The sequence below is a fragment of the Etheostoma spectabile genome, unplaced genomic scaffold, assembly GCF_008692095.1.
Source record: "Etheostoma spectabile isolate EspeVRDwgs_2016 unplaced genomic scaffold, UIUC_Espe_1.0 scaffold00018480, whole genome shotgun sequence".
Lineage (NCBI taxonomy): Eukaryota > Metazoa > Chordata > Actinopteri > Perciformes > Percidae > Etheostoma > Etheostoma spectabile.
The window spans coordinates 34,296-59,858 of record NW_022604277.1 but is presented as its reverse complement, the minus strand read 5'-3'; the positions used below and the strand labels follow the sequence as shown (position 1 = coordinate 59,858).

The 25,563-nt window shown below is 41.4% G+C and overlaps 1 protein-coding gene and 6 non-coding genes across 7 annotated transcripts; 4 read left to right on the top strand and 3 right to left on the bottom strand.

Annotated features, from left to right (window-relative positions):
- Positions 1-168: 168 nt before the first annotated feature.
- On the top strand, positions 169-2,622 carry LOC116680498 (uncharacterized). Its single transcript, XM_032509502.1, has 2 exons — positions 169-1,231; positions 1,555-2,622. Exons 1-2 carry the CDS (start codon positions 553-555, stop codon positions 2,613-2,615), a joined length of 1,740 nt encoding a protein of 579 aa, XP_032365393.1. The 5' UTR covers positions 169-552; the 3' UTR covers positions 2,616-2,622.
- A 2,821-nt stretch (positions 2,623-5,443) lies between these two features.
- Positions 5,444-5,516, top strand: trnar-ccu (transfer RNA arginine (anticodon CCU)). The gene has a single exon. It is a non-coding gene; the product is annotated as a tRNA-Arg (tRNA).
- Positions 5,517-9,799: 4,283 nt separating this feature from the next.
- On the bottom strand, positions 9,800-9,872 carry trnak-cuu (transfer RNA lysine (anticodon CUU)). The gene has a single exon. It is a non-coding gene; the product is annotated as a tRNA-Lys (tRNA).
- Positions 9,873-11,286: 1,414 nt separating this feature from the next.
- On the bottom strand, positions 11,287-11,358 carry trnam-cau (transfer RNA methionine (anticodon CAU)). Its single transcript has one exon. It is a non-coding gene; the product is annotated as a tRNA-Met (tRNA).
- A 7,369-nt stretch (positions 11,359-18,727) lies between these two features.
- trnaw-cca (transfer RNA tryptophan (anticodon CCA)) lies at positions 18,728-18,799 on the top strand. Its single transcript has one exon. It is a non-coding gene; the product is annotated as a tRNA-Trp (tRNA).
- Positions 18,800-22,215: 3,416 nt separating this feature from the next.
- Positions 22,216-22,287, top strand: trnaw-cca (transfer RNA tryptophan (anticodon CCA)). The gene has a single exon. It is a non-coding gene; the product is annotated as a tRNA-Trp (tRNA).
- A 3,013-nt stretch (positions 22,288-25,300) lies between these two features.
- Positions 25,301-25,372, bottom strand: trnad-guc (transfer RNA aspartic acid (anticodon GUC)). Its single transcript has one exon. It is a non-coding gene; the product is annotated as a tRNA-Asp (tRNA).
- Between the last annotated feature and the right edge of the window lie 191 nt (positions 25,373-25,563).

The window sequence follows — 25,563 nt, the reverse complement described above, 5'->3', positions numbered from 1 at the left end:
TACATTGCTTGTAATTTTTCATAATTTGCTAATAATATCACTGCTTTAACATGAACGGCTATACTGTTCCTCTATTTCTTTCAGGGATTGCTGTGCAGCATTTAAGGTTGCAGAATCTTACACAGGAGAGCAGATGAACTGGGATGCTTGGAAAACCACGTTATTGTTGCTGATGCCACTACTGGTGACCTGCTGAACACCTGTGCATCAAGATCACACTACAATGAAAACATTGTTATCAAGCTGGACTTGTTTCACTGTTTGAGGCGGTTCCTCCGTGAGTGTTTGTCAGAGCATCATCCTCTCTACAGTTCCTTTGCTCAGTTCCTGTTGGCAGCCTTTTCAGTGGTGGATCAGGAAGACCTGCAAAGGCTTAAAGAGGCATATGTCTTCCGTGGAATTCAGCCTGCCAACCCAACAAAGGCACACATTCGTGAGCACTGCAGGAACAGAATTCCACAGCCTGAAGAGCTTGTCAAGAGAGTTGAGGGAGTTTTCCAGCACTTTTACCTCCCAACTGATCCAAATGGTGCTCCTCTCTTCAAGCCTTCAATGCTGAAGACATGGCGGATTCAGCGCGTACACATCTTGCGCAGGTGCCTGAGTGATCCTGAGGTTGAAGGTGGGATCTTGTACAGGCACGGAGGAACACTGCAGCTAAACCACGTGCAGGGGGAAGGTGCTAGTGTTCCTGTGTGGATCCCCATCAGAGGCACTTCACAGCAAGAGGGATACCATTTCCATCAGGCTCAGTGGGTCACTGGAACACGCGTCTCCCCAGAGCTGTTCCAAGCCCAGGGGATGACAGGGGTGGCACGGTGGAATTACCAGCGCCTGGTGGACTTCAAACAGCCAGATGTTCACCTCCCAAGTGTCTTTGATCCAGCTTTGATGGCACAACTAAATGCAGTCTCTGAAAGAGTGCTGGGGCATGTTAAGTATGCTGCTTTTCATTTCACTGGCTCAGACACTAGAGAGAAGTTTGGCTTGGAATATGTTGAGCCTGGTTGCCGCCCAGTTCCTCTAGACTGGGATAAACACAGGAGCAAGACAGACCTAACCCATGCCTTGAATCCCCCTCCTCAAAGCAGCCCACCCACTGCCCAGGCTGAGATTCCACAGTCATCCTCCAGGTCACTACCCACGCTGTTTCAGTTTGCTGCATGCCCTCCTGCTGATGTTAAACCAGATGACGCTCCAAGTACAACCCCAGAGCCGCAGACAGAGCCAGGTAAACACTTAGACAGACAGTTAGACAGACAAGGTGGTGGACAAAACCTCAGTAGCAGTACCTAGGTTTCAATCATATTAATAGCCTTTTTTAAATGAGTTGCATCTTTTGTTTCTTAGAGAGGAGATAATATGAGAACTTTATGAAATGTGTTATTGCATAGACCTTTACATAAACATAATCATCCATCAGCCATTGTCTAAACACACTTACCAACTGGAAAGTGAGATTTCACCCAAGTGTATGAATCGTTTTGTGGTTTGTTGGTTTTATCCTTTTTTGGGCCAGAATGACTCATTGGACTCTGTCTTTTGTTGTTATAGAAATCAGAAGTCCGCTGTCTCTCCCCTTCCTTTCCTCACCAAGTGGTGCTCGCACTGGACCGGTGAAGACAGGTGGAAGGGTGTTTGTGTTGGACCACAAGCGCTGGCCAACCCCTATGAAAAAGGCTATTGACGACCTTCTTCATAAACACCGTGGCCAGAAGGACATGCTCAAGCTTGTAGACCAGGACTATGCTGGTCTAGTTTACAACTCGTGTAAAGACCCAAACAGCATGCTCCACCCAACAACCAAACTACACATTGCACAGTATTTAAAGCACCTCAGCAAACTGTTAAACACCAGCTCCTCTTTAAATACCAGCCCAGAAAAACTGCAAGACAGGCAGGAACTCTGGCACTCTCTGACTAAGGGGAGTAAGACCACCAGTGTGCCAGTTGTTACCATGTCTGCTACAGTTGTTAATCCACCACCACCTGTGCAGACCCAGGCCACACCTCTAACTCAAGACTCTATTGAGAAAATAGTTAGAAACATAATGGACAAACAGCAGCAGCGACAACAACAACAGCCAGCACAAAAAAAATCACAGACAAAAACATGTCTTTCCTGTGGCCAGCCAAAGTCGCGGTATGAGAACGATGGTTCTTCCATCCACTTCTTTTACCAGCAAGGACCTGTCAGGTATTTCTACTGCTCCACTAAGGTTTTTAAAGCCTATGGTGCTGAAGGTCTGACAAACCCAAAAATGCCCTTTAATGACTTTGCGCAGACAGAGTTCTTTCAGCAGGAACTGGATGCCACAAAGAAAAGGGTGGAGGACAGAGGACAGCAAAAGAGGATAAGGACCCCCACACAGGAGCCCCAGCTCACAGGTCGCAAGTGTCGGTTTTGCAGAATGGAACTGAAGCAGGGCCCAAACAGTCCTCACATTCACACCGGATTCCCTGGCGTAGCAGGGAAGTACATTTACTGCCCCGCTAAAGTCTTTTCTATTTACAAAGACCAGGGCATGGAGAAGGAGATGTCCTGGAAAGAGTTCCAGGAGTCTGCTTTTTATGAGTCAGAAAGACAGAGGTGGGAGGTCAAAAAAGGAAAATGATGGACAATGAGGGAGGGTGTTACGTGTGTATATACTGTATATTTTGACCATTTCATATTTATTTTACATATTATTTGGTTTTATGTGTGACCTTGCACTATTGGATTTGGTGTGTTAAAACTGTCATTGTTGTATTTAATAAACAAGACATTACATTGACCCATATTTACGTGTCTCAATAAGTGTATGACGTATTGTAATGTTACACATACTAAGAAAAATATCATATAAGTGGTTAATAGCCATGAGTAAGTCAAGTGCAAATATGTTATAATATTTTTAGTTTTGTTCTGCTTTAGTATTTTTTGTAATCATACCCTACCTTAAAATGAATAGTTTAAGGTATTTACTTGACTTAAGATAAAAAATTCTAATTAATAAATACTTATTTATCTTTAATACTGCATCACAGACATAGCCCCAACTGGGATTCGAACCTGCGTCCAGATAATAATTATTAAATATACAGGAACAAAATTTGTCCGGTTCAGCACCTCGGACAGCACTAATAATGCTGCAACTTCATTGGCTGTCAGCGAATGCCACCTATACGCGACAGGCCCCGCGTAGGGGCCGGAAGCTTCACTCGCTAAACTGCTCCAGGGCACCAAACGCCTCCAGTGCGCAGACTAGTGGCCAAGGATATATTACATCCGTAGTGGTTTAGCAGTACCATAGGAAATGAATGGGAATCAGTTTAGGGCGTTTTAGCTAAAGAATTTCCAAGTGCCGACGCGGAAGACCCGGGTCCGATTCCCGGCTAATGTAACTTTCCTTTACTAATATTCGGGATTAGCCCTTGCACGAAATGGGCATATTTGTGTTAACCATGACACGCGGGACAACAACGGGACGGTTGGTTTTAGGAAGCAATAACGGCACTTCTTTTTCCCACAGCCCTCTTTTATTTTTAGAAGTGTGGGTAGCTCAATCGGTAGAGCATCAGACTTTTATTCTGAGGGTCCAGGGTTCAAGTCCCTGTTCAGGCGTACAGTTGCACATTTTGCTTGCTGCCATGATAAATTGTACAATTTGGCAATCCTTAAAACTTTCAGACATTGTATCATTTAAGTAACATGCACAAGTCTTTAAAAAGAAATGTGACTGTTTTTTATGCAGGTTTGCATCATAACAATGCGGGTGCTATCTCTAAATGAACAATGGGGAACCTACATCCGTCTTGTTAGCACCCAAATCTCTGTGCTGATCTCCCTGCTTGGATGGCAAGTCATCTGGTGGATTTTTCCCGTCAAGAGGAAGCTGATCAAGAGGGAGAGTTGTTTTATTGTACCAACCAGCAATGAAGTTTTTTTGTCTGAAGCCGTAAAATTGCATCAGGTTATCAACGTTTTCAGCGAAGAAGAATACCACAGCTCAAGTCCCTGGTAAGGCAACAGCTTGATTGTGTGATATGTATGAAGTGCTCGCTATCGTCATCTGTCATGCAGGTTTGCTGGATTTTCACAGTCTGCTAGTGGCCATGATGAGTTGTGACTTTGAGCTTTTTAACCGTTTGGTCCAATTTAGCTAATTTTCAACCAGTTTGTGCAATAACATTTGGTGTTCTCAAGCATTGTGCAAATTATGGTCTACCCTCCTGCTGTCCAGAAGACTGTGATCATGGAAACAGCTTAATGGTCTTCATTTACTTGCACTTTAATCTGTAGTTAAGCAGATTGTTTTTTCCACAGCCAGTAGTTTTAGAAGCCTGGGTAGCTCAGTCGGTAGAGCATCAGACTTTTAGTCTGAGGGTTCAGGGTTCAAGTCCCTGTTCAGGTGTAGAGTTGCACATTCTGCTAGATGAGTTGTCCATTTGACATGCTTGAACACTTCAGACACTTTAATGTGTTTTCCATGCACAAGTCTTTAAAAAGAATTGTGGCTGTTTTTCAAGCAGGTTTGTATCATAACAATGTTGCTGGTAAGTCTAAATGAACAACGGGCAACCTACATCCATCGAACGTGACAGACCAGTCAAAGTGAGCCCCCCCGTGGCTGGCTATAGTGGCTGTAATTCCCACACCATTCATAAAAGTTACACTAAAAACTCAAAGTACCCTTCAAATACAGTTTTCCCCAACTGTGTTTATTATTTTAGGTAGTTATTTTCACGGTTATCCAAATTCAAGAGTCCATATCTCCCGATGAGATGATTTTTATTCGTTATTTGACACTATAAACATACACTGACCTCCTCGAGCTTTTATTTTGGTACTTCCGGTTACCGACATTTAATTTGCATATTAGCTAAATATTTAGTTTCACCCGAAACATTTAGATTTAGATTTAGATTTAACATTTAGATTTAGATTTAACATTTAGATTTAGATTTAATATTTAGATTTAGATTTAACATTTAGATTTAGATTTAACATTTAGATTTAGATTTAGATTCAACATTTAGATTTAGATTTAATATTTAGATTTAACATTTCGATTTCGATTTCGATTTAACATTTAGACTTAGATTTAATATTTAGATGTAATATTTCGATTTAGATTTAGATTTAACATTAAGATTAAGATTTAACATTTAGATTTAGCATTTAGATTTAACATTTAGGTGTAACATTTAATATTTGGATTTAACTATTTAAAATATTTCCAAGTTGACAAATATTGTTGTAAATGTGCAAGAAAGTGACCCTCAAAATTTCATACCAGTTTTTTAAACCTTATTTAAAGCTAAATGTGACAAAATGTTGCTGTTATTTTCAGCACGAGCCGCTTTACAAACGGCGCCCCATAGAGGTCAAGGTTACTGTTTCATTATGTCTCCAGAACTGTATATGTATTTCTCCTAAACTGTTGAGTTTGGGTGATGTAAAGCCCCAGTGGCCTAATGGATAAGGCACTGGCCTCCTAAGCCAGGGATTGTGGGTTCGAGTCCCATCTGGGGTGGTTTTCAGCAGAGTGGCGCAGTGAAAGTGGGCTGGCCCACAAACTAGAGGTTGATGGTTCAAAACCATCCTCTGCTAGCTCTGTTTTGCTGGTGACACAATGGTAGACACTCTAAAAGGGAGATGACTCAAGAGATTATGATTTCCATGGTGAGATGAATCATGATATAACTGCTGGAAAGGTTGTTGACAGCCCATGAAAAGTAGCAAATCACATTCTGGCAGTTTACTGTCCATTTAAAAAAATTGACATCCACTACCCTGTCAGGACCCTGTAGTAATGCTGACTTTCCAGTGATGTGATTAGTAAGTGGTTGGGCTGTATACAGGTTTTGATCATATCCATCGGTTGTATGGACGGGACTCCAATACTCCGGTTCCACCGCGTGATCACTGATATTCTCCATCACCCAGCCAGGTTTCTGTAAGACATAATAAACCAATATTAGAATATGATATTAATTCATTTACTATTACACCTTTAGAAGAGAGAGATCTGATGTTTAAGAGTCCACATTTAATTCTCCTATTCTTTTGCACAATTGCAAATTTGCTTTATGTGACAATTAAAGGACATGTATGTAGGTGAAAGATTCCTCACAGTGGTGCTGGAGGCCAGGGTGATGCCATCCAGGGTATCTATCTTTTTGGATAATGTGTTACGGAGGTGCTTGGGGCCCAGAACAATAACTTTAGTTTTATCTGAGTTTAACATTAGAAAATTACAGGTCAACCAGGTTTTAATATCCTGAAGGCACATTGGAAGTTTAGCTAACTGATTAGTTTCATCCAACTTGATCGATAGATATAATTGAGTATTGTCTGCATAACAATGAAAGTCTATGGAGTGTTTCCTGATAATATTGCCTAAAGGAAGCATACATAAAGTGAACAGGATTGGACCGAGCACAGATCCTTGTGGGACTCCATAACTAACTTTGGCGTGCACAGAGGATTCATCGTTAACATGAACAAACTGAGATCGATCTGATAAATAAGACTTAAACCAGCTTAGAGCAGTCCCTTTAATGCCAAATAAATATTCCAGTCTCTGTAATATGATATGATGGTCAATGGTATCAAATGCAGCACTAAGATCTAATAACACCAGTACAGAAATAAGTCCTTTTTCTGATGCAATTAGGAGGTCATTAGTAATTTTCACAAGTGCTGTGGCTGTGCTATGATGAACTCTAAATCCTGACTGAAAATCCTCAAATAAGCTGTTGCTATGCAGAAAGTCACACAGCTGTGGAAGGTTGGATATAGGTCTATAGTTGGCTAAAACATCTGGATCAAGGTTGGACTTTTTCAGAAGAGGTTTAATTACAGCTACTTTAAAGTGCTGTGGTACATAGCCTGTTAATAAAGATAGATTGGTTATATCTAGTAGAGAAGTGTTGACTAATGATAAAACTTCTTTAAGTAGCCTAGTTGGGATGGGATGATGGTAGGTTGATGGTTTAGATAAAGAAACAATTGAATTAAATTGATAAAGATCAAGTGAAGCAAAGCAGTCTAAACATATATCTGGTTTTACAGCTGTTTCTGAAGTTCCTAAGTTTAGAGATAAGTCAGTGCCAGTTAAAGGCAGGTCTTGGTGAATTTTGCTTCTAATAGTTATATCTTTATCATTGAAGAATCTCATAAAGTCGTTACTACTAAGAGCTATGGGAATACTTGGCTCAGTAGAGCTGTGACCTTCTGTTAGCCTGGCTACAGTGCTGAAAAGAAACCTGGGGTTGTTCCTATTTTCCTCTATCAATGACAAGTAGTACGCTGCTCTGGCATTACGGAGGGCCTTCCTATACGTTTTAAGACTATCTTGCCAGATTAAACGAGAATTTTCCAGTTTGGTGGAGCACCAGATCTTCTCAAGTTTCCGCGATATTTGCTTTAATTTGCGACTTTCAGTGTTATACCATGGAGCTAACCGTCTTTGTTTTATTATCTTCTTTTTTAGAGGGGCAACAGAGTCAAGAGTCATTCGTAGCGAGCCTGCTGCACTATCAACAAAATGATTGATTTGGGAGGGACTAATGGCATAGGAGTCCTCAGTTACTTTGTGATTTGGTAATGAATTAAATGCTAACGGAATCGCATCCTTAAATTTAGCTACAGCACTATCAGATAGACATCTTGTATAGGAGGTTTTGCCTAACGGCGTGTAGTTCAGCAGTATAAACTCAAAAGTTATCAAACAGTGGTCAGATAGAAAGGGATTCTGTGGGAACACTATTAAATGTTCAATTTCAACACCATATACCAGAACAAGATCGAGGGTGTGATTAAAAAGGTGAGTAGGTTTGTGAACACTTTGAGAGAAGCCAATAGAATCTAAAAGAGAGATAAATGCAGTGCTAAGGCTATCATTGTCATCGTCCACATGAATATTAAAATCCCCTACAATAATAACTTTGTCCGTTTTTAGCACTAAGTTTGACAGAAACTCTGCAAATTCGGATAAGAATTCAGAGTATGGACCAGGTGCTCGGTACACTATAACAAATAGAATTGGTTGCATTGATTTCCAACTTGGGTGTGAAAGACTAAGAACAAGACTTTCAAATTAGTCATAATTTAGTTTAGGTTTAGAGCTAATTAGTAGACTAGAATCGAAGATGGCTGCAACTCCACCTCCTCGGCCTGCGCCTCGAGGAATGTGAGTATTAATATGATTGGGGGGGGGTGGATTCATTTAGACTAACATTCTCCATCACCCAGCCAGGTTTCAGTAAGACAAAATAAATCAATATTAGAATCTGATATTAATTCATTTACTAGTACACCTTTAGAAGTGAGAGATCTGATGTTTAAGAGTCCATATTTAATTCTCCTATTCTTTTACACTATTGCACTTGTGGTTTTAATTGTTATGAGGTTTTCATGCACAGCTCCTCCTCTGTTTACCTTTGATTTAAATAATTTTAATGGTCGGGGGGCAGACACCGTCACTATGGGATTTTTACTAGGTAACACCTGGAGTAAAGGAGCAGAGAAGTGTGTTAGACTGGGACTCTGCCTCCTGGTCCCAACCATGGATTGTCAAGGATTAGGTCCACTAATAAACTTGTCAAGATTTCCAGAAATGAGAGCTGCTCCATCCCAAGTGGGGTGAATGCTGTCTCTCTGAATCAGACCAGGTCTTCCCCAGAAAGACTGCCAGTGATCCACAAAGCCCACATCATTATCTGGACACCACCTCGATAGCCAGCGGCGAAATGACGACATGCGGCTATACATGTCATCGCTGGTGAGATTTGGCAGGGGTCCAGAGAAAACTACGGTGTCCGACATTGACTTCGCGTATGTACACACCAATTCAACATTGATCTTCGTAACCTCCGATTGCCGTAACCGGGAGTCATTAACGCCAACGTGAATAACAATCTTGCTGTATTTACGTTTATCCTTAGCCAGCAGTTTTAGATAAGACTCAACGTCGCCCGCTCTAGCCCCCGGGATGCACTTAACTACGGCTGCTGGCTTCGCTAACTTCACGTTTCTCAAAATGGAGCTGCCGATAATCAGTTTGTTTCTCAGCGGGTGTGTTGCTGAGTGGGGCAAATCTGTTAGAAACGCTAACAGGCTGGTGGCGGTCCGACGCCTTGGAAAGCTTACGACTGTCTCTTCCTCGTCCTCGCATTGTAACCCAAGCACTATGTCCTGGCTGCTCCGGAGTTCGCGAGGAAGGGTTACCAGAGGCTAACTCAGGCTCAGGCCGGCCCGCGCCGACTGCCGAGGGGGGGTTAGCTACAGTAACTAACAACTGATCTGTCATGGTGCGGATCCGGACTTCTAACTCACTAAGCCTCGCCTCCACGTCCAAAAATAAACTACACTTGTTACACACGCCATTGCCGTTAAAGGATGCAGAGGAGTAGCTAAACATCTCACACATCGAGCAGGAGAAAGTAGGAGAGGGGGTCAACATAACTAACTGCTAGGCTAAAGTCGCTAGCAGCTAAGCTAAAGTACGGTAGCGTTAGCTACCAAGCGTTAAAAACAGCTGTTATTTAACAAATGTCGCTGAAAAATGAAAAGATATGTGAGTGCTTAGGCAGAACTTAACGAGAATAAGTGTTTAGCGGACAGTTAGCCGCTACAATATCAAATCTAGCAAACTGAACTGAGCAGCAACAAACTACCAGCACAGGAAAACAAAGTCTGAAATGAGTCAGGTACGCTTACCATAACACCAGGTTTATTTCTACTGACAGTCTGCCGTTGCACCACAAGGTCTACTTAAGTTGATATACATATCAACTTCTTTTTCTACACCACCGCCCAACATGGGGCTCGAACCCACGACCCTGAGATTAAGAGTCTCATGCTCTACCGACTGAGCTAGCCGGGCACTTCTCAAGCTTTAAGTTGCGGTCCCAAAATTTTACTTAAAACTTCTGAAATGTTACAGTTCTAGAATGTTACTTGGCAGTTCTAGAATGTTATGATGAAGTTCTAGAATGTTAAGATGCAGTTCTAGAAAGTTAAGCTTTCATTCTAGAAATTTGAGCTGCAATTCAAGAACAATAGGTTGAAGTTTTAGAAATTGTATAAGTTGCGTTCCCAAAAGGTTGCTCATAGTCCTAAAAGGTTACATTGTAGTTCTAGAATGGTAAGCTGCAGTTCTAGAAAGTTAGGTTTAAGTTCAAGAATGTTAAGCTGCAGTTCTGGAATGTTAAGTTGCAGTTGTAGAACATTAGGTAGTAGTTTTAGAATTTTAAGAATTATGGTTCTAAAATGTTACATACAGTTCTACAATGTTATTTGTAGTTCTAGAATGTTAGGTTTAATTTCTAGAATGTTAAGCTGTCGATCTAGAATGTTAGGTCAAACTTCAAGAATGTTAACTTGCAGTTCTGGAATGTTAAGTTGCAGTTCTTGAACAATAGGTTGAAGTTGTAGAATTTTAAGAGTTGCGGTCCTACAATGTTAATTACAGTTCTAAAATGAAACATTGTAGTTCTAGAATGTTAAGCTGCAGTTCTAGAACAATAGGTTGAAGTTTTAGAATTTGAACATGCATTGTCACCAGACTTCAGTTTGATCTGAGGAACAGGAGGTCAGCACAGGCCATGATTGTAGAATGTAGGCACATTTTTGTCTGGTAAATTACAGGGATTTTAACACTGGGATGGAACTGCTAATCTTGCGATTGACAGACGATCTGCCCCAATACAGCCACATTATACGGTGCAGAACTCATTTATTCACACTCTCTAAAACACCACCGCCTCACATGGGGCTCGAATCCACGACCCTGAGATTAAGAGTCCCGGGGACCCTTTACATTACCCTTTGGGTCCATAGGACCCTTTACATTGTCCTTTGGGTCCATAGGACCCTTTACATTGTCCTTTGGGTCCTAAGGACCCGTAGCATTGTCCTTCGGGTCCATAGGACCCTTGACGTTGACCTTCGGATCCATAGGACCCGTGGCATTGGCCTTGCGGGTCCCAAGGACCCGTGGCATTGTCCTTCGGGTCCAGGGGACCCGTGGCATTGGCCTTATGGGTCCTTGGGACACGTGGCATTGGCCTTCGGGTCCAGGGGAACCTTGACTTTGTCCCTCGGGTTCCAGGGACCCGTGGCATTGGCCTTTAGGTCCTTTTTATGGGTGTTACAGCAGGTATGAGTAGTTTCCATTTTTATGGATGAAATAAACTTCACATGCCGTTAAGTTTACTCTTCAGCAGGGGGAGACATTTCATTTCAGACACAGATGCTTTGTTAAACATCAACAGATTAGAATTAGACTTAATAAGAATTAGCAGAGGATGGTTTCGATCCATCGACCTCTGGGTTATGGGCCCAGCACGCTTCCGCTGCGCCACTCTGCTCTGCTGTTTAGGATCGGGGGCTGGAAAATCTGTGATTCACATTTCTGTTGTCTAAAACAGTTTCTATCTGTATGTCCTATATGTAAAAAAACATAATGAATATTATAACTTGTATAAAGCACATACTATTTACTTACTATAGCCATAAAGGAAATGCTTGTAGTTTTAAGATTGAGCTCCTGCTCATAAAACATCAAACAGGCGCAGTCTCTGTGGCGCAATAGGTCAGCGCAGTCAGCAGTTAACTGAAAGGATGGTGGTTCAAGTCCACCCAGGAATGCTTGTTGCTTAAATAACCTGCAGAGAGCTAACTCTGGGATTCAAAGCCTGTCTTCAGCTCCTTTGAATCTGTTGTCTGGTCCCACTCCAACCATCATTGCTACTGTCTACTGCTTCCCTAAACTGAGTAGTGATTTTTTTAAATGACTTTGCTGCTTTCCTTACCCACTTATCCTCTCTCTCACCAAACATAATACTGCTGGGTTATTTCAATATCCACATGGACAATATCAACCTGCCTCTCACCAAAGACTTCATCTCCTGCTTAGACAGTTTTGGATGTCAGCAACATACCACTTTTCCGACACACTCCAAAGGACATATTCTGGACTTAATCTGCTGCTCTGGTTGTAACCCTGTCTGACCTTACAGCAGATGAACTCCCTATAACTGACCATTTTCTCCTCTCATTTACAGTGAAACTCCATCTCTCCATCTCAAAAATACCACGCCTTATTTCATTTCGGAACACAAAGAATATCAACCCCGCCACACTCACTTCAACTATTCACTCCTTCTGCCTTCCTGACACTCACAATCTCTCCACCCCTGATGATCTGGTCTCTCATTACAACACTGGACTCCATAATATTCTGAATTCTCTTGCACCGTTGAAAAACAGATCTGTTTCTTTCTCTGTCTCCGCCGCTTGGTTCACCCCCGATCTTTGTCTCATGAAAGCCAAAGGTCGGCAACTTGAATGTCTCCATAGAAAAACTGGTCTCACTATTCACAAAGAAATTTACAATCAGAATCAGAATCAGAATCAGAATCGGAATCGGCTTTATTCGCCAGGTATGAGGACACATACGAGGAATTTGTCTTTGGAGCATCCTACTCACACTGTGCTTACACATACATATCAACCAAAACAGAAATATACACTCAAATATATACACAATATATACATACTCTAAACAGAAACAATATAGAGGCATGAGTGCAATGAAATACAATTATTTAAATGTGCGTAGTGCAAGGGTACTGGGATAAAATAGTATTATGTTATTATATTAAAATATGAACAGTATGAACATATGAACAGTTCTGAAAAATAGGAAATGAAAAGATGAATAAATAATAAAATTTATAATTGAGATGTGAGAGTGGGAATGATGAGTAATACTAAATAAGTGGAATAATAAGTGGAGCAAGTAAACAGGTGCTGTATAGACAGTGTTACTGGGTTATGGACCAGAACTGAACCTGACACTGTGGGTCAGGAGTCAGCTGTTCATCAGAGAGATGGCTTGTGGGAAGAAACTGTTCCTGAATCTGTTGGTTTTGGCGTACAGTGCTCTGTAGCGCCTACCAGAGGGCAGAAGCTGGAGCAGGTTGTGTCCGGGGTGAGATGGGTCTGTAGTGATGGTTCCTGCCCGTTTCCTGACTCTGGATGTGTATAGGTCATGGACGGAGGGCAGTTTGGCACCAATGATCCTTTCTGCAGTCCTAACTGTCCATTGTAGTCTGCTCCGGTCCTTTTTGGTGGCAGATCCAAACCAGACAGTGATGAACGTGCAGAGGACAGACTGGATGATGGCTGTGTAGAAGTGGACCAGCAGCTCCTTAGGCAGGTTGAGCTTCCTGAGCTGGCGCAGGAAGTACAGTCTCTGCTGGGCCTTTTTAATGATGGTGACTGTGTTGGGCTCCCACTTCAGGTCCTGGGATATAGTGGATCCCAGAAACCTGAAGGATTCCACAGCAGACACAGGGCTGTTGAGTATGGTGATGGGGGGAAGAGTGGGGGGTCTCTTCCTGAAGTCCACTTTCATCTCCACAGTTTTGAGCGTGTTGAGCTCAAGGTTGTTCTGACTGCACCAGAGAGCCAGCTGATCCACCTCCCGTCTGTAGGCCGACTCATCACCGTCCCGGATGTGGCCGATGACGGTTGTGTCGTCAGCAAACTTCAGGAGTTTAACAGATGGGTCTCCTGAGGTGCAGTCATTGGTGTAGAGGGAGAAAAGCAGTGGGGAGAGCACACACCCCTGGGGGGCGCCAGTGCTGATAGTCCATGTGCTGGATGTGATGTTCCCCAGGAGCTCCTGTACGCGATCCGCCCGGTAGAGATTGAATCCCGGGAGGATAAGTGCGCTGTCCGGGATGCGCGGACTGAGCCAGGATTCGGTAAAGCAGAGGGCGGCAGATCTGCAAAAGTCTGAGTTGGTTTTGTTGAGGAGCAGCAGTTCATCCATTTTGTTGGCCAGAGAGCGGACATTCGCCAGGTGGATGGAGGGGAGCGCGGTGCGAAAGCCCCGCTGCCTTAATTTAACAAGCGCACCAGCGCGTTTCCCCCTCCGGCGTCTCCGGTGGATCCCATAGAGAGCTGCTGCGCCTCCAACTAATAACGCCGAGAAAGTTCCAGGTTCGGAAAAAAACGGTGGAAAAATATGAAGAGTTGAACGTCCTATATTTAAGAGCTCATCTCTGGTAAATGTTACCAGAGAATGTTGGCAGAAAACAGACAAAAATAAACAAAAACATGAAAAGCACAATGGAGCGTAGTCCAGAGGCGGCCATCCGCGGCGCCATCTTGATAACAACCACATCCTACGTTACAAGGACTCTATTGCCAGCACCAAATCCCACTACTCCCACACAAGAACTTGTGTGCGCAGAGTTGTTACTGTTCGCGCTATATTATACAATTAAATTAATATTTTATGTGGTTTCCACCACATATGGACCCTTTAGGGCAGTTCAAATCGATTACAAAAACAGACCAGTAGGTGTCGCACCATGCCTGCTGTGTGCGAGCTACTGTCATTTAGAGATAATATAGAATTTAAGTTTTATGTTCTGGGATTTTGGAAAGCTAAACACTTTCTATTATTTTCATTATAACTGTGCTTTCACAAATCCCGTTTCTTAGCCCTGCTGCTTAAGGCATAGCCTACTCACCAAAATGAGCTCTTTCTCCTCATAATGTTTGTCTGATTTCCATGTTTGCTATTATACTGCGTGAACAGTTTTAGGAGTTGACTGTAACACTCACAAATTTAAAAAAATGTGACATTTAAAAATGTCACATATAGGCCTACAGTCCAGTGGGGGGTGTGGCTCTAGTGTGTGTAATAGACAACAAGCAAGTGAACATAATCTAAACATTTTAATAACATAAATTGATTAATTTATAATTTGCATAAAATAACAGATTAAGAACAAAGTTTGCTTTCAACTAAACTTAAATATTCTGCAAGTGAACATAAAAAAATGATGAAGAAAGCTCAAGAATGACTGTATTTCTTGAGGAAGTATAAGAAGGCCAAATTCCCACGCAAAGTTTTTTCAGCTTTTAGAGAGGAGCAATATTCAATATTTTTCAACTCAATTTTATTTATAGTACCAATTCATAACGAGTTATCTCAAGACACTTTACAGATAGAGTAAGTCTAGACCACACTCCAGAATTTACAAGAACCCAACAGTTCTAGTAGTTTCCTCCAGAGCTAGCAACAGTGCGACAGTGGCGAGGAAAAACTTCCTTTTAGGCAGAAACCTCGGACACACCCAGGCTCTTGGTAGGCGGTGTCTGACGGGCCGGTTGGGGTTAGTGGAAATAACAAAAATAGAAAAAATAGTTGTTTGTAGCAGTTCTTTGTAGTAGTACATGGCATAGCAGGGCACTGTGTGGCATTACAAGAAACAGCAGGTGCTACCATGATTTTGGAGCATCCCTGATCCGAGGGAACATGCTGGGGAAAAAAGAACATAAGGACTCCGGGGATTGACTCCCCAGAGCTAGGTTAGTAACACGCATTTCTGGGACATGGATGCACATAAATGAAAAGATAGGAAGATAGGGGATATGAAGATAGATGAGAGAGGAGCTCAGTGTGTCAAAGGAAGTCCCCAGCTGTCTAAAACTATTACAGCAAAACCAAGAGAGACAGGGTAAAGAGAGGAGCCTTGTCGGGCTAGAACTCTCCCCAACCGGATCGTGCTGTATGCCAAGTCTCCCTTTAGTTTTATTATATGCTTGATTATATGATAGATAAATCTGACAACTATGACAAGAAGCAGGTGGGACGGGTTAGGCGGACGCTGCGACTCCTCACTCCCTAACAATATTCAATTCTATGCCCTAACTATAAGCTTTATCAAAGCATAACCAAGAGAGACAGGGTAAAGAGAGGGGGCTGGTCAGGCTAGAACTCTCCCCAACCGGATCGGGCTGTATGCCAAGTCTCCCTTTAGTTTATTATATGCTTGATTATATGATAGATAAATCAGACAACTATGACGAGAAGCAGGTGGGCCGGGTTAGGCGGACGCTGTGACTCCTCACTCCCTAACAATATTCAATTTGATGCCCTAACAACAAGCTTTGTCAAAGAGGAAAGTCTTAAGCCTACTCTTAAATATGGAGACGGTGTCTGCCTCCCAAACCCCAACTGGAACCTGGTTCTACAGGAGAGGAGCCTGATAACTGAACGCTCTGGCTCCCGTTCTACTTTTAGAGACTCTAGGAACCACAAGTAACCCTGCATTCTGGGAGCGTAGTGCTCTTGTAGGGTTGTAAGGTACTATGAGCTCTTTAAGATAAGATGGTGCCTGACCATGAAGAGCTTTGTAGGTGAGAAGAAGGATTTTAAATTATATTCTAGATTTTATAGGAAGCCAATGCAGAGAAGCTAAAACAGGAGAGACGTGGTCTCTTTTCCTGGTTCCTGTCAGAACACGTGCTGCAGCATTCTGGATCAGCTGAAGAGTCTTTATGGATTTTTTCGAGCAGCCTGATAATAAAGAATTGCAGTAATCCAGCCTAGAAGTAACAAATGCATGGACTAGTTTTTCTGCATCATTTTTAGACAGGATATTCCTGATTTTTGCAATATTACGTAGGTGAAAAAAGGCGATCCTTGAAATTTGCTTTAAGTGGGAATTAAAGGACATGTCCTGATCAAAGATGACTCCAAGATTCCTCACAGTGGTGCTGGAGGCCAGGGTGATGCCATCCAGAGTAACTATCTCTTTTGATAATGCGTCACGAAGGTGCTTGGGTCCGAGAGCAATAACTATAGTAATATTCAGTTACAAATAACTTACAGGACACTAGTTTCATTTCACATACATCATACTTTATTTGATTTATACAGAAGTGGCTTTTAGCAAGCACGCACTATTGGTTACTTTACATTGGTTGTATTTTTTATTTTAATTTTAATTTTAATTTTTTCTGAGTCGCTAATGTTCAGAGCCTTAGTTACTGTCTGTTTATTTGACCTCTTTTAAGGGCCCAAAACATTATCTTTATTTTGTTCGAACTATTTTTGGGAAATAAAAACTCTTAACTCTTTACTTTTGAATTTCTCTGGTGACTCCTCGTGCTTAACTGCTTGGTCCCTCACACAAATGCATGCCAAGACATCCAAGCTGAACACTGCCAGGGGTGGATAAGGCATTCAAAAAGATTCTTCCCACGATGCCTTGCCAGAGAAGATATCAGGTGTGATGTGAATGAGAACATGTGGCCAAATGCAGAAGACCGAGCAGATTAAAAAAATACTTTTTAAAAAACATTATTCTGATGCTCTTTCTATTTGTATATCTTGCAGTAATGTCCTTTTGCAAATACAGTCTTTACTGCAGTAATTCTGTCTCTGTATTTTTTTTTCATAAATGGTACATTCTATAAAGCTACTTTGAGATGGTCGTTCATTTTTTGTATTGAATTTCTGCAGAAAAAGAAACAAAATGCACGTGTAAAACACAATCTATAATCAATACAATATACTGACAATTGTATAAGGGTCTACCTGACAGATCTAAAATATTGCAGTTTCTGTAATTTCGGCTGATGATAGTGTTTTTTTGTCATTGTGGTATGATTGACTAAATGTTCCTGTTGGAAGAGAACATGTTGTTAATGGGTGGCAGTAGCCCAGTATGTGGTAGTTGGATCTCCACTCCCACCAAGGATTTGAACATCAAAGGCTTCTTTTCCTGTATTCACATAAACATTTATGTACCAATATACATCTAATATCTGAAACATATCAAAAACATCTAACACCTGAAACAACTGAATCACTTCAGACACCTGAAACACATCCAACACTTAAAACACATCAAAACATTAAACACCTGTAACACATCAATCACCTGAAACACATCAAACACCTGTAACACATCAAACACCTGAAACACATGTCTGTTTTAGTTACAGAGTGAGGCATCACGCTTTTGTTCCATCTTTGTTGAGAGTTGCTCTGTACCTAGATAAGGATTACAAGCCAGTCAGAGTATGAGGGTGTGCCATGCTAACAGCTAGCCGAGCATTATAACGTGTGATACAAAGTGACGCTCAGTCACCACGGAAGTAAAGGCTGGACTACAGTAGAGCTATTTGGAGCAGTTTGTGAACAGTGTTTTCTGTTGGAGATGGTAATTCGCTTTGGGGGGGTGATTTTGGGCTTTTTTTTCAGACTTGTTTTAAGCTTTGCTGAAGCGCATTCATGATCCCTAATACCTTTCTAAACCACTTACCCTGGTACCTGACCCCTGCCCTCAGAGCTGGTAGCTCTGTTCCTCGGTGGAGCCAGTCAGGTCCTCTTCTCTGGCTGACTGGAGGTCACCAGCTTCAGGCAAGGAGGCCTCAAAGACCAACTGTTTTGCGTGTTCCGGTCCCTGCGTTCTGGCACAGAGGCCTCCAAAGACAAACTGCTTTTGCAGCATCTGTTCCTTGTCTTCTGGAAGCAAGTCCTCCAAAGACAAACTGCTTTCGCAGTGCCTGGTCTCTGCCGAAGCCGCTGGCCTCCAGCTATCCAGAGAAGAACCCTTAAACTTAAATCAGTCACTTAGATACAAAAAAGTAAGGAAATAGGGTTCAAGTTTTGAAAAACAAAAGTGATCCCTTAAAAGTTATATATTGTAAAAAGGGAGATTTCTGTCTTTTTTGATTCAAAACCAGGTTGATTTGCAATATGAATACTGTGAAAGTAACAAAACGCTTAATCCAGGGAGAAATGCACACATGTATATGCATTAACCAAAAAGAAAGTAAATCTGTATATGCATTAATCAGAAAAAAAGTTAATATGTATATGCATTAATCAAAAAGAAATTTGATCCGTACATGCATTAGTCAGCAGACCTTGTGGTGCAACGGTAGCGCGTCTGACTCCAGATCAGAAGGTTACATGTTCCAATCATGTTAGGGTCAAATGTTGATGGGTGGCAATAGCTCAATATGTGGTAGTTGGGTGTCCTCCCCCAGCAAGGATTTGAGCATCAACGGCTTCATTTCCTGTATTAACATAGACTTTTATGCACCAATTTACATATACATCTAATACCTGAAACACTTTAAAATAACTGAAAGACATCAAACATCTGAAACTCATCAAACACTGGAAGCACAAACAGATCAAACGCCTGAAACATGTCAAACACATCAAAGACATTAAACACCTAAAAAACATCAAACACCTGAAACAAATTGAACACCTGAAACATATCAAACACATGAAACACATCAAACACCTGAAACACATCAAACACCTGAAACATATCAAACACATCAAAGACATCAAGCACTTGAAACACATAAAACACCTGAAACACATCAAACACCTGAAACATATCAAACACATGAAACACATCAAACACCTGAAACACATCAAAAACCTGAAACACATAAAACACATCAAAGACATCAACACCTGAAACACATAAAATACATTAAACACTTCAAAGACCTGAAACACATCAAATAACAGAAACACAAACACATCAAACACCTGAAACACATAGAACACCGGAAGCACAAACACATCAAAAAAATAAAACACATCAAAGACATCAAACACCAGAAACACATCAAACACATCAAAAACATCAAACACCTGAAACACATCAAACACCTGAAACACATCAAAAACCTAAAAAACATCAAACACCTGAAAGATATCAAACACATGAAACACCTGAAACAAATCAAACACCTTAAACACATCAAACACTTGAAACATATCAAATACCTGAAACACATCAAACACATCAAACAACTCAAACACCTGAAACAAATTGAACACCTGAAACACATCAAACACTTGAAACATATCAAATCCCTGAAACAAATCAAACACATGAAACATATCAAGCACCTGAAACAAATCAAACATCTGAAACACATCAAACATCTGAAACACATCAAATACCAATATCAAATACAAATATCAAATACCTGAAACACATCAAACACATCAAACAACTCAAACACCTGAAACAAATTGAACACCTGAAACACATCAAACACTTGAAACATATCAAATCCCTGAAACAAATCAAACACATGAAACATATCAAGCACCTGAAACACATCAAACACCTGAAACACATCTCAAACACATCAAACACATGAAACATGTTAAACAACTGACACACATCAACCACATCAAACACCTCAAACACATCAAAGACATAAAAGACATTAACACCTGAAACACATTAATCACCAGCTTCAGGTAAGGAGGATTCAAAGACCAACTGCTTTTACGTCGCACGGTCCCTGCGTTATGGAAGCGAGGCCTCCAAAGACAAACTGCTTTCGCAGCGCCTGGTCTCTGCCGAAGCCGCTGGCCTCCAGCTACCCGGAGAAGAACCCTAAAACTTAAATCAGTCACTTAGACACAAAAAAGTAAGGAAATAGGATTCAGGTTTTGAAAAACAAAAGTCATCACTTGAAAGTCATATATTGTAAAAAGGGAGATTTCTGTGCCTTTTTGAATTCAAAACCAGGTTGATTTGCAATATGAATACTGTGAAAGTAACAAAACGCTTAATCCACGGAGAAATGCACACATGTATATGCATTAACCAAAAAGAAAGTAAATCTGTATATGCATTAATCAGAAAAAAAGTTAATATGTATATGCATTAATCAAAAAGAAATTTGATCCGTACATGCATTAGTCAGCAGACCTTGTGGTGCAACGGTAGCGCGTCTGACGCCAGATCAGAAGGTTACATGTTCCAATCATGTCAGGGTCAAATGTTGATGGGTGGCAATAGCTCAATATGTGGTAGTTGGGTGTCCTCCCCCAGCAAGGATTTGAGCATCAACGGCTTCATTTCCTGTATTAACATAGACTTTTATGCACCAATTTACATATACATCTAATACCTGAAACACATTAAAAACAACTGAAAGACATCAAACATCTGAAACTCATCAAACACTGGAAGCACAAACAGATCAAACGCCTGAAACATGTCAAACACATCAAAGACATTAAACACCTAAAAAACATCAAACACCTGAAACAAATTGAACACCTGAAACATATCAAACACATGAAACACATCAAACACCTGAAACATATCAAACACATCAAAGACATCAAGCACCTGAAACACATCAAACACCTGAAACACATCAAACACCTGAAACATATCAAACACATGAAACACATCAAACACCTGAAACACATCAAAAACCTGAAACACATAAAACACATCAAAGACATCAACACCTGAAACACATAAAATACATTAAACACATCAAAGACCTGAAACACATCAAATAACAGAAACACAAACACATCAAACACCTGAAACACATAGAACACCGGAAGCACAAACACATCAAAAAAATAAAACACATCAAAGACATCAAACACCAGAAACACATCAAACACATCAAAAACATCAAACACCTGAAACACATCAAACACCTGAAACACATCAAAAACCTAAAACACATCAAACACCTGAAAGATATCAAACACATGAAACACCTGAAACAAATCAAACACCTGAAACACATCAAATACCTGAAACACATCAAACACATCAAACAACTCAAACACCTGAAACAAATTGAACACCTGAAACACATCAAACACTTGAAACATATCAAATCCCTGAAACAAATCAAACACATGAAACATATCAAGCACCTGAAACACATCAAACATCTGAAACACATCAAACATCTGAAACACATCAAACACCTGAAACACATCAAACACCTGAAACACATCTCAAACACAAAAAAAAATCAAAGACCTGAAATACATCAAACACAGGAAACATGTTAAACAACTGACACACATCAACCACATCAAACACCTGAAACACATCAAAGACATTAACACCTGAAACACATTAATCACCAGCTTCAGGTAAGGAGGATTCAAAGACCAACTGCTTTTACGTCGCACGGTCCCTGCGTTATGGAAGTGAGGCCTCCAAAGACAAACTGCTTTCGCAGCGCCTGGTCTCTGCCAAAGCCGCTGGCCTCCAGCTACCCGGATAAGAACCCTAAAACTTAAATCAGTCACTTAGACACAAAAAAGTAAGGAAATAGGATTCAGGTTTTGAAAAACAAAAGTCATCACTTGAAAGTCATATATTGTAAAAAGGGAGATTTCTGTGTCTTTTTTTATTCAAAACCAGGTTGATTTGCAATATGAATACTGTGAAAGTAACAAAACACTTAATCCACGGAGAAATGCAAACATGTATATGCATTAACCAAAAAGAAAGTTAATCTGTAGACTCATTAATCAGAAAAAAAGTTGATGTGTATTTGCATTAATCAAAAAGAAATTTGATCTGTACATGCATTAGTCAGCAGACCTTGTGGCGCAATGGTAGCGCGTCTGACTCCAGATCAGAAGGTTGTGTGTTCAAATCATGTCAGGGTCAAATGTTGATGGGTGGCAGTAGATCAATATGTGGTAGTTGGGTGTCCTCCCCCAGCAATAATTTGAGCATCAACGGTTTTATTTCCTGTATTAACATAGACTTTTATGCACCAATTTACAAATACATCTAATACCTAATACCTGAAACACATCAAAAACATTTAACACCTGAAACACCTGAATCACTTCAGACACCTGAAACCCATCAAACACATTCAACACCTGAAACACATCAAACACCTGAAACACATCAAACACCTGAAACACATCAAACACATCAATCACCTGAAACACATCAAACACCTGAAACACATCAAACACCTGTAACACATCAAACACCTGAAACACATCTCTGTTTTAGTTACAGAGTGAGGCATCACACTTCTCTTTCATCTTTGTTGAGAGTTGCACATGCGCAGTATCTAGGTAAGGATTACAAGCCAGTCAGGAGCAGAGTATGAGGGTATGCCATGCTAACAACTAGCCGAGCATTATAACGTGTGATACAAAGTGACGCTCGGTCGCCACGGAAGTAAAGGCTGGACTACAGTAGAGCTGTTTGGAGCAGTTTGTGAACAGTGTTTTCTGTTGGAGATGGTACGTCGCTTTGGGGGGGGGGTGACTTTAGGCTTCTTTTTCAGACTTGTTTTAAGCTTTGCTGAGGCGCATTCATGATCCCTAATACCTTTCTAAACCACTTACATTGGTCCCTGACCCCTGCCTTCAGAGCTGGTAGCTCTGTTCCTTGGCGGAGCCAGTCAGGTCCTGTTCTCTGGCTGACTGGAGGTCACCAGCTTCAGGTAAGGAGGCCTCAAAGACCAACTGCTTTTGAAAGCAGTTGGTCTGCTTTTGAAAAAAGTTCATGTGTATATGCATTAATCAAAAAGAAATTTGATCTGTATATGCATTAATCAGCAGAACTTGTGGTAAACCGGTAGCGCGTCTGACTCCAGAACAGAAGGTTGCGTATTCAAAACACGTGAGGGTCAAAAGCTGATGGGTGGCAGTAGCTCAATATGTGGTAATTAGGTGTCCTCCCCCACCAAGGATTTCAGCATCAAAGGCACATCAATCATATGAAATATATAAAACACTCCTCTGTTTTAGTTACAGAGTGAGGAATCGCACTTCTCTTCCATCTTTGTTGAGAGTTGCACATGCGCAGTACCTAGGTAAGGATTACAAGCCAATCAGGAGCAGAGTATAGGCTGGACTACAGTAGAGCTGTTTGGAACCAGTGTTTTCTTTTGGAGATTCATGATCCCTAATACCTTTCTAAACCACTTACCCTGGTCCCTGACCCCTGCCCCCAGAGCTGGCAGCTCTGTTCCTTGGCGGAGCCAGTTGGGCCCCCTGCTCTGGCTGGCTGGAGGTCAGCGGCTTCAGGTGAGGAGGCCTCAAAGACCAACTGCTTTTGCAGCATCTGGTCCTTGTCTTCTGGAAGCGAGTCCTCCAAAGACAAACTACTTTCGCAGCATCTGGTCCTCATCTTCTGGAAGCGAGGCCTCCAAAGACCAACTGCTTTTGCAGCATCTGGTCCTTGTCTTCTGGAAGCGAGTCCTCCAAAGACCAACTGCTTTTGCAGCATCTGGTCCTCATCTTCTGGAAGCGAGGCCTCCAAAGACCAACTGCTTTCGCAGCGCCTAGTCTCTGCCGAAGCTTCTGGCCTCCAGCTGCCCGGAGCAGAACCCTGAACTTAAAGACTTAACACGGCTTGTACATATAAGGTTCTCTATGGATGTTTTGTGACCTCACTCATGACGTCATCATGAACTCACAGCTGATTGATCAGTAGTTCTTTTGATGTGTTATAGAATGCTGTGATGTCATACACAGTAGACAATTCCAGTCTATAAGACTTTTATCATTTTATTTTTATTTATTTTTGAGGGATGAAAACAAAATATATTGTAAAAAAGTATGAGAATATACACATCACACTATAAATGTGTAAATTAATTTAACGTGTATAGAGCAGACATATTTTCACATGTAAATTGGTAAATATTATATTTGATTATTAATAGCTTTGATAGCAGGATCATTCTCAATCCTTTTGTAAAACCTTTGTCTTTCTGGGAGTATATCCACTATAATACATTCTTAAAAAAGTTCATATCTTTTGCTATGGTTGGGCCTCGTATCCAAACTACTCTGGCAGATGATACTAGTGTCGATGTAGCCTTGGGAAATAATTAGCAGCTGGTAGATAGATCTCCCCATCGGGAAATAAAACCCCAGTCTTCTGTGTGAGAGGCGGAGGCGACCATCCAAAGTTTCAGTAGTATTGTGGTTTTTGTGTTGGAACAAGTTGCACTGTTTGAAATAAGCTTTTGAGATACAAGAACGTCTTCACTTGGGACAGCAATTGACACCCAACCCGATGGGAGAAATCCTGAGCTTTGAGATTTGGAGGAGCTGACTTTGATTCCAAATGCTTGACACTGGACTTCAATCTGCCCCAGTGGGCGCTGCAGATCACTGTTTGATGAAGCCAAAAGAACAAAATAATCTGGAAAGAGCAGAAAAGGAATTATAAGGTGCCCGGACTTGACACTCTCCCACCTTCTGCCGCGCCTTGTGAGGTGCTGTTCATGTCCAGTAAATATGCTTTTCCATCGCTTGACGATATTCCTATTTAGGGTCAGGAGTTCTCCTCCCATGCTGAACACAGCCTGAGCCAAGGTCCGCTTTCCCCCTCATGATTCACCCCAGTGGAAGCTGTAGATCAATGCCTGATAAAGCGAAATGAACCACATAGTCTGCAAAGAGCATAAACGGAATTCTAAGGTCGCCAGACTTGACACTCTCCCACCTTCTGCTGCGCCTTGTGAGGTGCTGTTCATGTCCAGTAGATATGTTTTTTCCATCGCTTGAAAATATTCCCATTTCGGATCAGGAGTTCTCCTCCCATGCTGAACACAGCTTGAGCCAAGGCCCACTTTCCGGAGTATACCACACGTTCGCCGGGACTTCCTTGAGGCCTTGTAGCATTGGTTAGCTGGTAGAAAAGTCTCCCCGTCGGGGAATCGAACCCCGATCTTCCGCGTGACAGGCGGAGATACTGTCCATTATACTAACGAGGAATGCCCAAGCTTAATATTTGGCACATCAAGAAATAGGTGGCGCTATTCCAACATTTAGGCCACAGTCAATGCATGTAGAAATATTTATTTTTACTACATATTTGCTGTCGTTCAAATACATGACAAAGCATCTGTGACTGAATCTAGTTTAAAATCTCTATTTTGTAGCATTTTGAACATTTGCAGTAAAA